We start from the raw sequence: 14,052 nt of genomic DNA, 5'->3' as shown, positions 1-14,052 counted from the left end.
TTCATTCAATGGCTTGATTTCTCTCCTGCTTTATGGTGGAGAAAAGAAGCTAATTAAGGTTTATTTTATATACTCTTATTTAATATGGTGCTTGTTTGTATTTTTATTAGTTTTACTATTGTAACTTCTGCTCTGGTAATTTTTTAGCTGGCTACACTTAATAATTAATACATAATTTGTCTAAGCCTACACTCAGAGCCAAGGGGCTTTATATCTATGGAAAGTGCCATTTTTCAGGTGAGATGTAAAAATAAACATCCAGTTATGTCATTCTTTTATTTTTTCACTCACTCCATAAACATTTATCAGACTCCTATGATGTTAGACTCTGTGCTGGAGATACTAAGGTAGAAAATACAAACTTTATACCTTCAAGGAGTTTGCTTGGGATGACTTAAGGGGCAAAAACAATTGTTAAGAAGAAAGAAATAGTGATTTTAGTATTTCAGATAAATATGAATCTACACATATGTTTAGGTTTATCTAAAAATATTATATGGTCTGTTTAGCCAATGCTAAACCATTGGTTATTGTTAGGCAGTACAGTGTAGTGACTGAGGGAGAGACTAAGGAGCTAGAAGGCCTTGGTGTGCGTCCAGCTTGACTGCTTAGTTTGCTGTGTGACTTGGTGAACGTTATTCGTCATTTGTGGCTTTTTTCATCCATAAAATGAGGATAATAAGGTTTCTACTTCATAGGGATGTTGGAGGACTATATAGATTAATCTGTGGAAGCTTTCAGCGTAGTGTCCAGTGTATATTAAGCACTTAAAAAATGTTAGCTTTAGGGATGATTTCCAAAATATTTAGCAACCCAGACAGTAGGGGCATCAACCAGTAAGAACTGCTGTTGGCTGTAAAAATCTAATATGACCACCCCAGTGTTTATGGTATAGATAACAGCTCAGTTAGCCTTCATCAATTTTATTGTTTCTACTTAAAACTCATGCTCCATCCCCATCCTATCCTATGGACAATGGCCCCTGGACCAGGCTCTGTAGTACTAACAGACTGTGGACTTACTAGGTGCCTGCAATTTATATTTTTGTAATCTTCTTAGTTTTGAGTACCTAGACTTAGTATAGATTTATTTCATGTTCCAGACAATTCAGGGTGTTTTTCTTACTTAATAATTCCTAGAAAGACACTAGAGCCAAGCCTTGGGTTCCCTACCTTTTTTTTGCCTAATGTTGGTAAATAATTGTTATAATGTAGGTGTTTGTTTTTTTTCTCCTCCTTTCCCTCTTCATCCTCCTGTTTTTTTGTGAGAGAAAAATTATATCTAAAGCTAATTACCTTAAATTCTTTTTTAGAAAGTGATTGTATACTATAAAGAAACTAACTCTTTTCAGTAATTGCTCATTTTTTATTTTTGCGGTAAGGATAGAATGTACATAAGAGCATTTAGGACATATAAAGCATCAAAGGACATATAAAGTGCAAAAGACATTGTCCTTTTAAGTTAGAAGACTTGATTCCCAACACTGCCACTTGCTAGTTACTTAACTGTAGTTAATTCACTCTGTGTTACATTTTTCCATCTGCAAAACTGGGAGTAATAGAACCTTTCTCATAGAGCCGGAGACTTCCAACCTTTTTGGCACCAGGGACTGGTTTCGTGGAAGACAATTTTTCCACAGATCAGGATGGGGTGGATGGTTTTGGGATGATTCAAGTGCATTAAATTTATTGTGTACTTTATTTCTATTATTATTCCATTGTAATATATAATGAAATATGTGTATAACTTACCATAACGTAGAATCAGTGGGAACCCTGAGCTTGTTTTCCATCATCCAGGGATGATGGGAGACAGTGACGGATCATCAGGCATTAGATTCTCGTAAGGAACACACAACCTAGATCCCTTGCATGTGCAGTTCACAATTGGGTTTGCACTCCTGTGAGAATCTAATACTGCTGCTGATCTGACAGGAAGCAGAGCTCAGGTGGTAATGCAAGTGATAGAGAGCGGCTATAAATATGTACGGTCTGGTTCCTAACAGGCCAAGGACTGGTACTGGGTTTGTGGTTCAGGGGTTGGGAACCTCTGCCATAGAGTATTGTGAGGATTAAACAAGATAATACTTATCAAGCATTTAGGACATACATTTCAGTAAATTCATTTAATTTATTATATTTATGAAGCACTTAGGATATACAGTTGACCCTCTGAATTCCATGGGTTTCACATCTGTGGATTCAACCAATTGCAGACTGAAAATATTTGAAAAAAATTGGGTCTGTACTGAACGTGTACAGGCTTTTTTCTTGTCATTATTCTCTAAACAATATAACAACTATCTACACAGCATTCACACTGCATTAGGTATTATAAGTGATTACTTGCAATCTTTAAATAAGATGATTTAAGGTATACAGGAGGATGTACATAGGTTGTATGCAAATATGGTGCCATTTTATATAAGGGACTTGAGTATCTTTGGATTTTGACATCCATGGTAGGTCCTGGAAACAATCCCCCACAGACACCAAGAGACAACTGGAGTTAACATTCAGTAAATCCACTTAATGTATTCAGCAGGTATTTAGAGTACTTACTATGTGCCATACAGTATTCTAGGCACTGGGGATACAGCAGTAAATTTAACGGACAAAAATCCTGCCTGCCTGATAATCAAGTGCAAACAATATAGTAAGGAGAGAGAATAGAAAATCTGGGAATGGGGTTGCAATGTTAAGTAGCATGGTTAAGAAAGGTGATATTTGAGATTATATTGGCAAGCAGTGAGGAAGTAAGCATGCAGATGGCTGAGGAAAGAGCCTTTCAAATGGTGGGAACAGTATGTGCAAAGACCCTAAGGCAAGAGTGTGCCTGGAGGCCAGAGGAGCTAGAATAAGGTGAGGGGAAGAATAGGAGTAGATAAGATTGATAACTGGGACCTGCTTAAGATCTGAGTGGTACAATGATGGGCATGGAGAGGGGATCAGGAATGTACCAGTGAAGGTTTCTTGGAGGAGAAGGTAGATCTGGAAAATAGAGAGACCATGAAGAAGCATATGAAAAAAGGAGATCATTCCTGCTAGTGGGAAGAACATGAGCAAAGGCACAGACAGTGGAAGAGACAGACCTAGAGAACATCCAGGATCACCTGTCCAGAACAGTGTGCAGTGAGAAGGGAGGGAAACAAGGTTGAATAAATGAGTGAGATTAGATGATAGAGGCCTTGAAACCTAGGCAGAGGACTTTTGGTTTCTACTGATTAAAAAGATGTTTCTCTGACAAAGGGCTAATATCCAGAATCTACAATGAACTCAAACAAATTTACAAGAAAAAAAACAAACAACCCCATCAAAAAGTGGGCAAAGGACATGAACAGACACTTCTCAAAAGAAGACATTTATGCAGCCAAAAAACACATGAAAAAATGCTCATCATCACTGGCCATCAGAGAAATGCAAATCAAAACCGCAATGAGATACCATCTCACACCAGTTAGAATGGCAATCATTAAAAAGTCAGGAAACAACAGGTGCTGGAGAGGATGTGGAGAAATAGGAACACTTACACTGTTGGTGGGACTATAAACTAGTTCAACCATTGTGGATGTCAGTGTGGCAATTCCTCAGGGATCTAGAACTAGAAATACCATTTGACCCAGCCATCCCATTAGTGGGTATATACCCAAAGGACTATAAATCATGCTGCTATAAAGACGCATGCACACGTATGTTTATTGCAGCACTATTCACAATAGCAAAGACTTGGAACCAACCCAAATGTCCAACAACGATAGACTGGATTAAGAAAATATGGCACATATACACCATGGAATACTATGCAGCCATAAAAAATGATACTTCATGTCCTTTGTAGGGACATGGATGAAACTGGAAATCATCATTCTCAGTAAACTATCGCAAGGACAAAAAACCGAACACCGCATGTTCTCACTCATAGGTGGGAATTGAACAATGAGAACTCATGGACACAGGAAGGGGAACATCACACTCCGGGGACTGTTGTGGGGTGGGAGGAGGGGGGAGGGACAGCATTAGGAGATAACACCTAATGCTAAATGACAAGTTAATGGGTGCAGCACACCAACATGGCACAGGGATACATATGTAACAAACCTGCACATTGTGCATATGTACCCTAAAACTTAAAGTACAATAATAAAAAAAAAAAAAAAAAGAAAAAATCTGAAGTCCAAATTTAAAATCAATATATAAACTAACTCTCTTGCTAAAAGATACTGTTTGGGTTTGTTTTTAGAGACAAGTAAAGAATTTAAAGTTTTATTGATAGGTTTGACGTAAAATAGAGAAAAAGTTTTGATACTTAAAAAAAGTATTTACTATTAAATAAAAGATTCCCTAACACTCTACTATGTGAGCTACAGTTATAAGCATTATGGCTTAATAAATTGGGTGTTACTTTATTAAAATAATAATCCTTTATGAATAATCTTAGTGTTGATAAAAACATGCTGGGGATCTTGTTCTTTCCTTTCTGCCTGTGATCAAGCTTTAAACCTAAGCGTTGTTTTGCTTGCTGCTATGTATATATGATCACGTACTCACAAATAAGGGGCAAAATGAGAGAGGCAGTGAGTCAAGTCATCTAAATGGTCACATTCTTCCTGTGGAAAATTATCTTGCAACTTGAAACCCATTGGCATTATTTATTAATTTCTGCCTCTTTTTACATTCTACTTAATGCCAAGCTATGCAAAAAAGTTATGGATGGAGAAAAAAGCCATCTATGGAAAAGAACAAGCATTACCTGTGTGTGAGTCCTACTAGATTCATCAGACTTTTGTCTTCTTTGCCTCACACTTTTTAAAATGTAATATCTTCAGAAAAAGCATTTTTACTTGAAAATAAATTTGTGTCTCTGCTACAGCAAGTTCATCTCACATTGAGTTATTGTCCAAGACTGCCGTGGTAAATATAGCCTGCTCCACCTAGAACTGAACTTATTTGCATATGGATTGGTCTCCCTCAGAAATTTACCATATGTATAAACATGTTTCTTTAGCTTTCAAATGTGAATGAGATCCAGTACTAAGTTGATTTTCATGAAATCTGTCTTAAGAAGTAGATGATGTGACCATCAATTGTGTACAGGATAGAATGTTAGGAAACTTTTGATTCTATTCCTGCCTTTTATTTTACAGCAGGAATTTGGCAATGTGTGTGCTCCCTCTGTTGTTGAGTTTCTTGAGTGTCTTCATGAAATAGATGCAAAATATCAGCTAATGGCCACAATAGATTTTCACTAAAAGACTATACGAAATTACTCATCCTGTTCGTGCTGTAAAATGTGAATTACAGTCATGCGTCACTTAACAATGGGAATACATTTAGAGAAATGCATCCTTAGGTGATTTCATCCTTGTGGAAATATCAGAGTGTATTTGCACAAACCTAGGTGGCAGAGCCTGCTATATACCTAGGCTATATGGTATAGCCCACTGCCCCTAGGCTATAAGCCCATACAGCATGTTACTGTACTGAATACTGTAGGCAGTTGTAACACAATGGTATTTGTGTATTTAAACGTGTCTAAGCAAAGAAAAACTACAGTAAAAATACAGCATAAAAGATTAAAAAAAGGTACACTTGTAAAGGGCATTTACCATCAACCGAGCTTTCAGGACTGGAAGTTGCTCTGGATGAGTTAGCGAGAGAGTGGTGAGTGAATGGGAAGGCCTAGGAAATTACTGTATGCTACTGTAGACTTTAGAAACACTGTACACTTAGGCTACTCTAAATTTATAAAAATATTTTTTTCTTCAACAATAAAGTAACCTTGCCTTACTGTAACAGTTTTACTTTATAAACTTTCAAATTTTTAAAAACTTCTTGACTATTTGTAATACAGCTTAAAACACAGACATTGAACAATTGTAAAAAAAATTTTTTTTAATATCCTTATTCTATATTCTTTTTTGATTTTTAAATGTTTTTATTTTTTACTTTTTAAATTGTTTTGTTAAAAAATACAGACACAAACACACACATTAGCCCAGGTCCACACAGGATCGGAATCATCCATATCATTGTTTTCCACCTTCACATCTTGTCTTACTGGAAGGTCGTCGGGGGCAGTAACATGCATGGAGCTGTCATCTCCTTTGCTAACAATACCTTCCTCTGGAATGCCTTTTCAAGGACCTTCCTATGACTGTTTTACAGTTAACTTTAGGAAAAAAAAACAGGTAGAAGGAGTACATTCTAAAATAATGAGAGAAGTATAGTATAGTAAATATACAATTCAATAGTATAGTTGCTTATTATCAAGTACTGTATACTGTATATAATTGTATGTGCTAGACTTTTATAAGACTGGCAGCACAGTAAGTTTGTTTACACCAGCATCAGTATAAACATGTGAGTAATGTGTTGCACTACAATGGCTAGGAACCCATAGGAATTTTTCAGCTCCATTATAATTTTATGGGACCACCATTGTATATGCAGTCTGTCATTGACTCAAATGTTATATGTTGCATGATAGTGACTTAAAATCCTAACAATTACCTTATTAATAGGCTGAAACACACTCTGTAAAGCAATACCAGTTTATTAACTTTGGTCTGATGGCTGGATTATTTACTCTTTTCTTCAGTGATTTTCATGACAGACTTCAGAATAAGTTTGTTAGTCTTTGGATAGCCCTGGATTAGGCCGTGGTTTTCACCTTCTATATATTATTATTATATATATATATATTTTATAATAATATATATGATCCAGATATAAAGTGGTGCTTGCCATTCAGTGGAACAGTGGATAAAGAACAGAAAGCAGTTCAGGAGGAACAAATGAATGGCACCAGGAAGGAACACAACAGAGCACCCGAATGTTATCATGGGCCGTTTCTCAGCCTAACTTCCGCATTATGAGACACTTATTAAGAATTTTTTAAAAGTTTATCACAGTGTTAGAGTGAAATAATAGGGATATGAGATAAATCAACAGAATGTTGCTGGAATGGGATAAAGAAAAGATAAAAATCAATCAAGAAAAATGCTTCCCCTTTGCTTGACATTGGTAATGAGACATGACTCCATTTAATACCTACATTTTAAGAGAGATATGAAAAATTTGAGAGGGGTACCACAGATGAGCAACTGAATGATTCAGGATTGCAATCTGGTAATGTAAGTGGTGGGGGCCTGAGGAGGACTTTATGGGAAAAGGTGTTGTTTTGACTTGGGTAGAAGGTTAATATCGACTTAACTGCCTCAAAATAAATTAGATTTCAGTGTAAGAAGGATGTTCAGCCGCAGTTCATCTTCCGAGGGAAAATAAACAAACTAGTATAAACTGCTACCAGAGACATAGATTGAGCAAAAGAATGAACTCCATGAAACTGACTGCTATTGAACAAAGAGAGGTAACATCATGATAAGTTGTGGGTTTTCTTTCAGTGATTGTCTTTTTAAAATGAGATTTATCCATTGGGGTTGGGTAATTTGGCTGTCTCATTTTCTAAAAGTGTGATTCTCTAAGGCAGTATTTTGGATAAAGTATATTTGCCAAGGAATTAAAAGAGCTTTGTCTGACATTTGGTTAAATTTGTTATTTGCATACTTTAAAGCATTCATTCAACAAATATATATTAGACATGGACTTATGTTAGTAAATATTTTTATAATAGTAGGAAACATAGGAATATGTGCTATTATTGTCATTGAAAAATAATGTGTAATTTCTTGCCTAACCTCTGCTTTTGATTGTTTATACAGTTTTTTGTAATGAAATAATTTAAACTTAGTATAATATATTGACATATCTGTTGTTGTTGCTTGATTATCAGCTTTGAGATTTTCCTTAGAGAATGCATGATTTATAAGTTCAAAAAAACATCATTTTGGGTCAAATCATACACATAAGGGCTGCTTTCCAAACATTTGGCAGTAAATTCTGACCTCCTGATTAATGTCAAGTAGTTTACTTAATATATGATGTTGTCATGGTGACAATTACTCAAAAACACAAACATGGAAAATAGAAAAAAATAAAAAAGAAAGAAAGAGAGATGGCTGATGGCTTTCTTATGTATTTCTCCTGCTTTAAACATATTCCAGTAAGGGGTAAGAAAGATAATTTTTCCTTGCATGCCTTTTTATACTTTTTGAATTTTGAGCTATATGAATATATTGCTAATTTTAAAATGTTACATTATAATATTTTAAAATTTTAAAACAAAACTTTGGCCTTGTTTTATAAATAAAATCTCTTAAAAATTTTTCTTTTGAATTAAAAAATATCAGATTTCCCAGAATAATTTACTTCAATCTATTTTAATCTATACTCAGATCATTATGTGAGAGTGTTACTCTTTTCTTTGTTTTCAGGGCTTTGCATAAGGTGACTTGAATAATATATGCAAAAGATATTTTGTGAATGAATACTTGTGAAATCTTTTAAATATTCCTTTAATACAGAAGAATATATTCTTTTCAAGACACTTACATAAGTGGTAGAATTCTGCCTATTCATGAAAGCAGGCATCCTTGAGACTTATTTTTCTTACAGCTTTACTGAAGTATACTTGACAAATAAAAATTATATCTATTTAAGGTGTACAATGTGATGTTTTGATATATGTTATGAAATGATGACCACAGTCAAGTTAATTAACATATACATCACCTCACATCATTACTATTTTTGTGTGTGTGTGCAGTGGGAACACTTGAGATCGAGATCTATTCTCTTAGAAAATTTCAAGTTTACAGTGCAATATTCTTTTTTTTTTTTTTTTTTGAGACGGAGTCACTCTGTCACCCAGGCTGGAGTGCAGTGGTGTGATCTCGGCTCACTGCAACCTCCATCTCCTGGGTTCAAGCTATTCTTCTGCCTTAGCCTCCTGAGTAGCTGGAACTACAGGTGCGTGCCACCATGCCCAGTTAATTTTTTGTATTTTTAGTAGATACGAGGTTTCACCATGTTAGCCAGGATGGTCTCAATCTCCTGACCTCATGATCTGCCCCCCTTGGCCTCCCAAAGTGCTGAGATTACAGGCATGAGCCACCGTGCCCGGCCAATATTCTTAACTATAGTCACCATGCTGTACAGTAGGTTTCCAGAACTTAGTTTGTTGTATTACTGAAAGTTTGTACCCTTTGAGCAACATTTCCCCTTTCCTCCACCACCCCCAGGCCTCTGGCAACAACCTTTTCTACACTCTTTTTCTATGAGTTCAACTATTTTAGATTCCTTGTAAGTGAGATCATGCACTATTTGTCTTTCTGTGTCTGGTTTATTTCACTTAGCATGATGCCCTCTAGGTTCATCCACATGGTAATAAATGGCAAGATTCTTTCATTTTTAAAGCTGAGTATTTCATTATTTCATATGTACGTATTTCATATGTGTATATGCATGTGTGTATATGTATGTGTATATATGTATATATGCGTGTGCAGATATACACATGCATACATACATATATATATATATATACGCACACACACATATATACACATACATACATCTCACATTTTTTTTATCCATTCATCTGTTAAGTTGTTTCCACATCTTGGCTATTGTGGATAATGCTGCAATGAATGTGGGGTTGAGACTTTATAATGAACTAACCACTAACTAAGCTTTTTCAAATAAGAAAGTAGCTTCCTACTTAAAATAATAAAGGAAAAGGGGAGAGAATTCGTGTTTTATTTGTCTTTTTCCTTTTCTCTCTCTATTTTCTTTTCTTTTTTTTTTTTTTTTTGAGACCTTACTATGAACCAAAATAATATGATACAATCTAAGGTGGCAGGCAGTGTTAAGGGCTGTGTTCAGGTTAGGGTGCTATTACTTAGTATTACAGCCAGAGGATCAGAAATACCCAAGTCCTCTGAGACTACGGCAATCACTTCCCCTATGGTCGCTGAGGATGCAATAATGGCAAAGAAAAGCTAAATAACACCTCGTTATTTTTTGGGGATTTGTCCCCAAATCTTAGTGCAAAAAACTCTGGCCAGCCAGGCCAGACCATGTATCTGGAGCAACCACTTCTCCTGAGGTGGTGAGGCATAGGTAGCTTCAAATCAAAGGAGGCCTTTACTATCCCAATGTTCATATCCAAGTTTTTGCATCTTATCATATTCTAACCACACGTAAAAGGACATCAGCCTTGGCCTTAAAGATGCCAAGCACATGAAGGTGTGAACCAGAGGGACAGCTATGCCTTTGTGTGCTGATCTTTTCCTGTTAATCCCTTTAGCAAGGGTGGCCCAATCTACCAAACCATAGCCACTCCTGCTCCTGGAGGACAGAGGCAGTGTATGAGGAAGGTAGTGGGAGTGGTTTTAAAGGACCCTTTTTCCTAAGGGCATCAGACATGGTAACCCTACGGTGGTCAAAAGTGGCTGGGCTACACTGCAGTTCTTCTAGTCATTTATTTCAAAGCCCAAAGCAAGCATACCTCCTGTTTATACTAATGGCACATGTAACCCTTTTTGTCCTGAGGCTGAGTACTTGGCACAGACACAAGCTGGTCTTTTTAACCAAGTGTACAATGTAGTCTGGAGATCTAGTGTTATTAATTGTCCATTTTCAGCCTATCTAAAGAAGTAATCTTGGTACATCCACTTATGTGTATGTGCATGTTAAAGACCTAACTGGTCTTTAGCCTGATTCACTTTTCAAAAATACAGCTTTACTGGGTGAAGGATAAATGGAAACTCTCTGTACTATTCTTCCAATGCTTTGGTAAGTCTAAAATTATCTCAAAAAAGTTTTTTTAGAAAGTGGAAAATAAAAGATAGAACAAAATGACAATCTCTTTCAGGGAAAAAAAAGGTGAGAGTAAGGGAGTAAAGATATTTTACTTTAAAGGAGTAAAGATATTTCTCCATGTTTAATATGTATACACATACACAACATGCAGCTTTTATGATACCACACTGCTCAAAAACTCTTAGTGACTTCTTATAATTTATAGGTTGCAGTTCAAATTTGTAAGTCTTGGAATGTAAAGGTCTCTTAAATTGAGCCCCAGCCTACCTTCCCAGTGTTATAGGTTACTATTATCCTGCTCCAGATCCCTAGCCAAACTGGGCTCCTCCCTGACCTCCAGCAGGGATTTCCCCTTCTACCTCATGAAATCTACAGCAACCAACCCTGCAAGGAACATTTAAATTCTTACTTCCTTCAAGAAGTCTTCCCGGATCACCTCCAACTCAAGGTAATACTTTATTCCTCTGTGACAAATGTTGCGTAGAAACCTTTAATGCTTCATTAAAATATATTATTTTTAATATTCATGTTATATGCTTATGTCTCATCTCTCCACTAGAATTTTTAAGCTTTTCAAAGTCAGGACCTCATATATTTTTTTGAATTCTTCACATTGCTTAAAATCTTAATTAATTAATGAATCCCACAAACTTTTATCAATTATCTTTTGTGTGCCGGACACTGTGCTGGGTGCTTGGAATATGAAGCATAATAAAAAGATTTCTTAAGGAAGCCTTTCTTGTTTCCCCCGGCCAACTTAGAGGGTCTCTCTTCCGAGATCCCATTGCATCCTGTCCTAATCACTATCTTATTAATACTTAGGGGTATTGCACCATATGGTTTGTGGATTATGTGTCTGTTTCCTCCAGGATGCAAGCACCTTAAGAATAGACAGTTGTTCTTTTTTCATTATATCCCCTGAACTCAGAACAAAAATGTAGAAATGCTCAATATATGTGTGCTGAATGAGAAACTGCAGCTGAAAGTTGTGGTTGATTAGTGGAATAATTATAGCTGATACCCTCAATTAAATAGGTGATTAGCTTTCAAACAAAATACATTCTTGTGATTTCTTTTCTTTCTCCTCTTCCAATTAATGTATATTTTTAATCATGATGTATACATCATCACTAAAGTAGCTCACGACATAAGGTTTATACATGCTGTAATATGAATACATTTGCCATCATAGTGATCCCATCATATATAGATACTACAGATATATACAAGTTTTTTGAATTCCAGGAACAAGTGTGCACTGCCAATTCGTTTATCTCTAGCTATAGGTATCAAGTTAGGATTAGACCTGGATCCCCTGAAGACAAGTAATCCAATGTGGGTTTTAATCTGTTTTTGAATTCTAAGTATCTAGCACAAGCAAGGTGCCTAGAACATAGTATAAAATAAAAAGTGTTTGCAGAATTAATTATATGAATAATTGCAATTCCTCATCCTACCCAACATACTTTTTTGCTAGTCATTTTAATCTCTTATATTTTTTATCAGAGCTGCTCATTAGAACTTACTCATTTTAATTTTTTTAATTTTTTTTTTTACTCATCAAATAGAACTTACTCATTTTAATTTTCTACTACTCTTCCTGCCTTTTTGCTCTAAAATCCTAAAATGCCAAAAGTGGGAGCTTGAGACTAAAAAGGAGCAACAAAGATTTATGTCATCCAGAAGTTCATTCTCAGATCTATATAAATGGCAAAGCATTGCATTCTTTTTTTTTTTTAATATTTTAGGTTCTAGGGTACATGTGCACAATGTGCAGGTTTGTTACATATGTATACATGTGCCATGTTGGTGTGCTGCACCCATTAACTCATCATTTAGCATTAAGTATGTCTCCTAATGCTGTCCCTCCCCCCTCCCCCCAGCCCATGTCAGGCCCTGGTGTGTGATGTTCCTCACCCTGTGTCCAAGTGTTCTCATAGTTCAGTTCCCACCTATGAGTGAGAACATGCAGTGTTTGGTGTTCTGTCCTTGTGATAGTTTGCTCAGAATGATGGTTTCCAGCTTCATCCATGTCCCTACAAAGGACATGAACTCATCCTTTTTTATGGCTGCATAGTGTTCCATGGTGTATATGTGCCACATTTTCTTAATCCTGTCTATCATTGTTGGAAATTTGGGCTGGTTCCAAGTCTTTGCTATTGTGAATAGTGCCGCAATAAACATACGTGTGCATGTGTCTTTATAGCAGCATGATTTATAATCCTTTGGGTATATACCCAGTAATAGGATGGCTGGGTCAAATGGTATTTTAGTTCTAGATCCTTGAGGAATCGCCACACCGACTTCCACGATGGTTGAACTAGTTTACAGTCCCACTAACAGTGTAAAAGTGTTCCTGTTTCTCCACATCCTCTGCAGCACCTGTTGTTTCCTGACTTTTTAATGATCACCATTCTAACTGGTATGAGATGGTATCTCATTGTGGTTTTGATTAAAGAATTGCATTCTTAACTGAAAATTGCTGATTCTTACTAACAAAGGAAATCTCATTTTTTTTCCATATAATTGAGGCCCTCACTTATTTACTTGGGACAAACAGGTACATAATTTGCCTTCATAGAATTATCAAAATCAGTGTACTGAAAATTTAAATGCAGTCACAATTATTTAGTTCATGTTGCTCCAATATATCACATTAGGAACTTGAAGTAGAGAGACTCCGAGTTTTTAAACTATGTCTTGATAACTCATATTACCACAGTAAGATTTTTTTTAAGTGCCATTTCCTGCAAAGTGGAGATTAATTCCTGATGCTTTGAGGGTTTGGGTTCTTCAGATAAAAGACTACAAAGGGAAAATATGAACATACCATCTCCAGGAGTAATTATATTCTTTAGCATTCATGGATGTTATGCTATTTTCCTGAACATTAGCACAACTTTGCTCTATTTCAGAATAAAACAAACATTTCCTTGTGGCTTTAACTACCTATATCATAATTTCACTGTGCAATAGCCTTCAGTGCTAGGATGTTAGGTAAATACTTGATTAATGAGTTACTTTAAATTACTAATCATTAAATATGGTCTCCCTGTCTTTTTTTTTTCTTTTCTTTTCTTTTTATTATACTTAAAGTTTTGGGGTACATGGGCAAAATGTGCAGGTTTGTTACATATGTATCCATGTGCCATGTTGGTGTGCTGCGCCCATTAACTCGTCATTTAGCATTAGGTTTATCTCCTAATGCTGTCCCTTCCCCCTCCCCCCCCCAACAGTCCCCAGAGTGTGATGTTCCCCTTCCTGTGTCCATGTGTTCTCATTGTTCAATTCCCACCTATGAGTGAGAACATGTGGTGTTTGGTTTTTTTGT

The 14,052-nt window shown here is 36.0% G+C and overlaps 1 protein-coding gene across 9 annotated transcripts in view; it reads left to right on the top strand.

Annotated features, from left to right (window-relative positions):
• Positions 1 to 14,052, top strand: part of DNM3 (dynamin 3) — a 604,830-nt gene that overhangs the window by 317,678 nt on the left and 273,100 nt on the right. Inside the window, exon 16 of one of the 9 annotated variants that reach the window (XM_058443298.1) lies at positions 7,231 to 7,368. The exons of the other annotated variants lie outside the window; for them this stretch is intronic. Coding sequence (XP_058299281.1) covers positions 7,231 to 7,242 — 12 coding nt within the window. The 3' untranslated portion in view covers positions 7,243 to 7,368. Of the gene's footprint in view, positions 1 to 7,230; positions 7,369 to 14,052 lie in introns of those variants that run through there. 9 annotated transcript variants of the gene reach the window in all.

The sequence above is a fragment of the Hylobates moloch genome, unplaced genomic scaffold, assembly GCF_009828535.3.
Source record: "Hylobates moloch isolate HMO894 unplaced genomic scaffold, HMol_V3 SCAFFOLD_8, whole genome shotgun sequence".
NCBI lineage: Eukaryota > Metazoa > Chordata > Mammalia > Primates > Hylobatidae > Hylobates > Hylobates moloch.
Note: the sequence above shows the minus strand (reverse complement) of the source record. Positions and strands in the feature narration are given on the sequence as shown.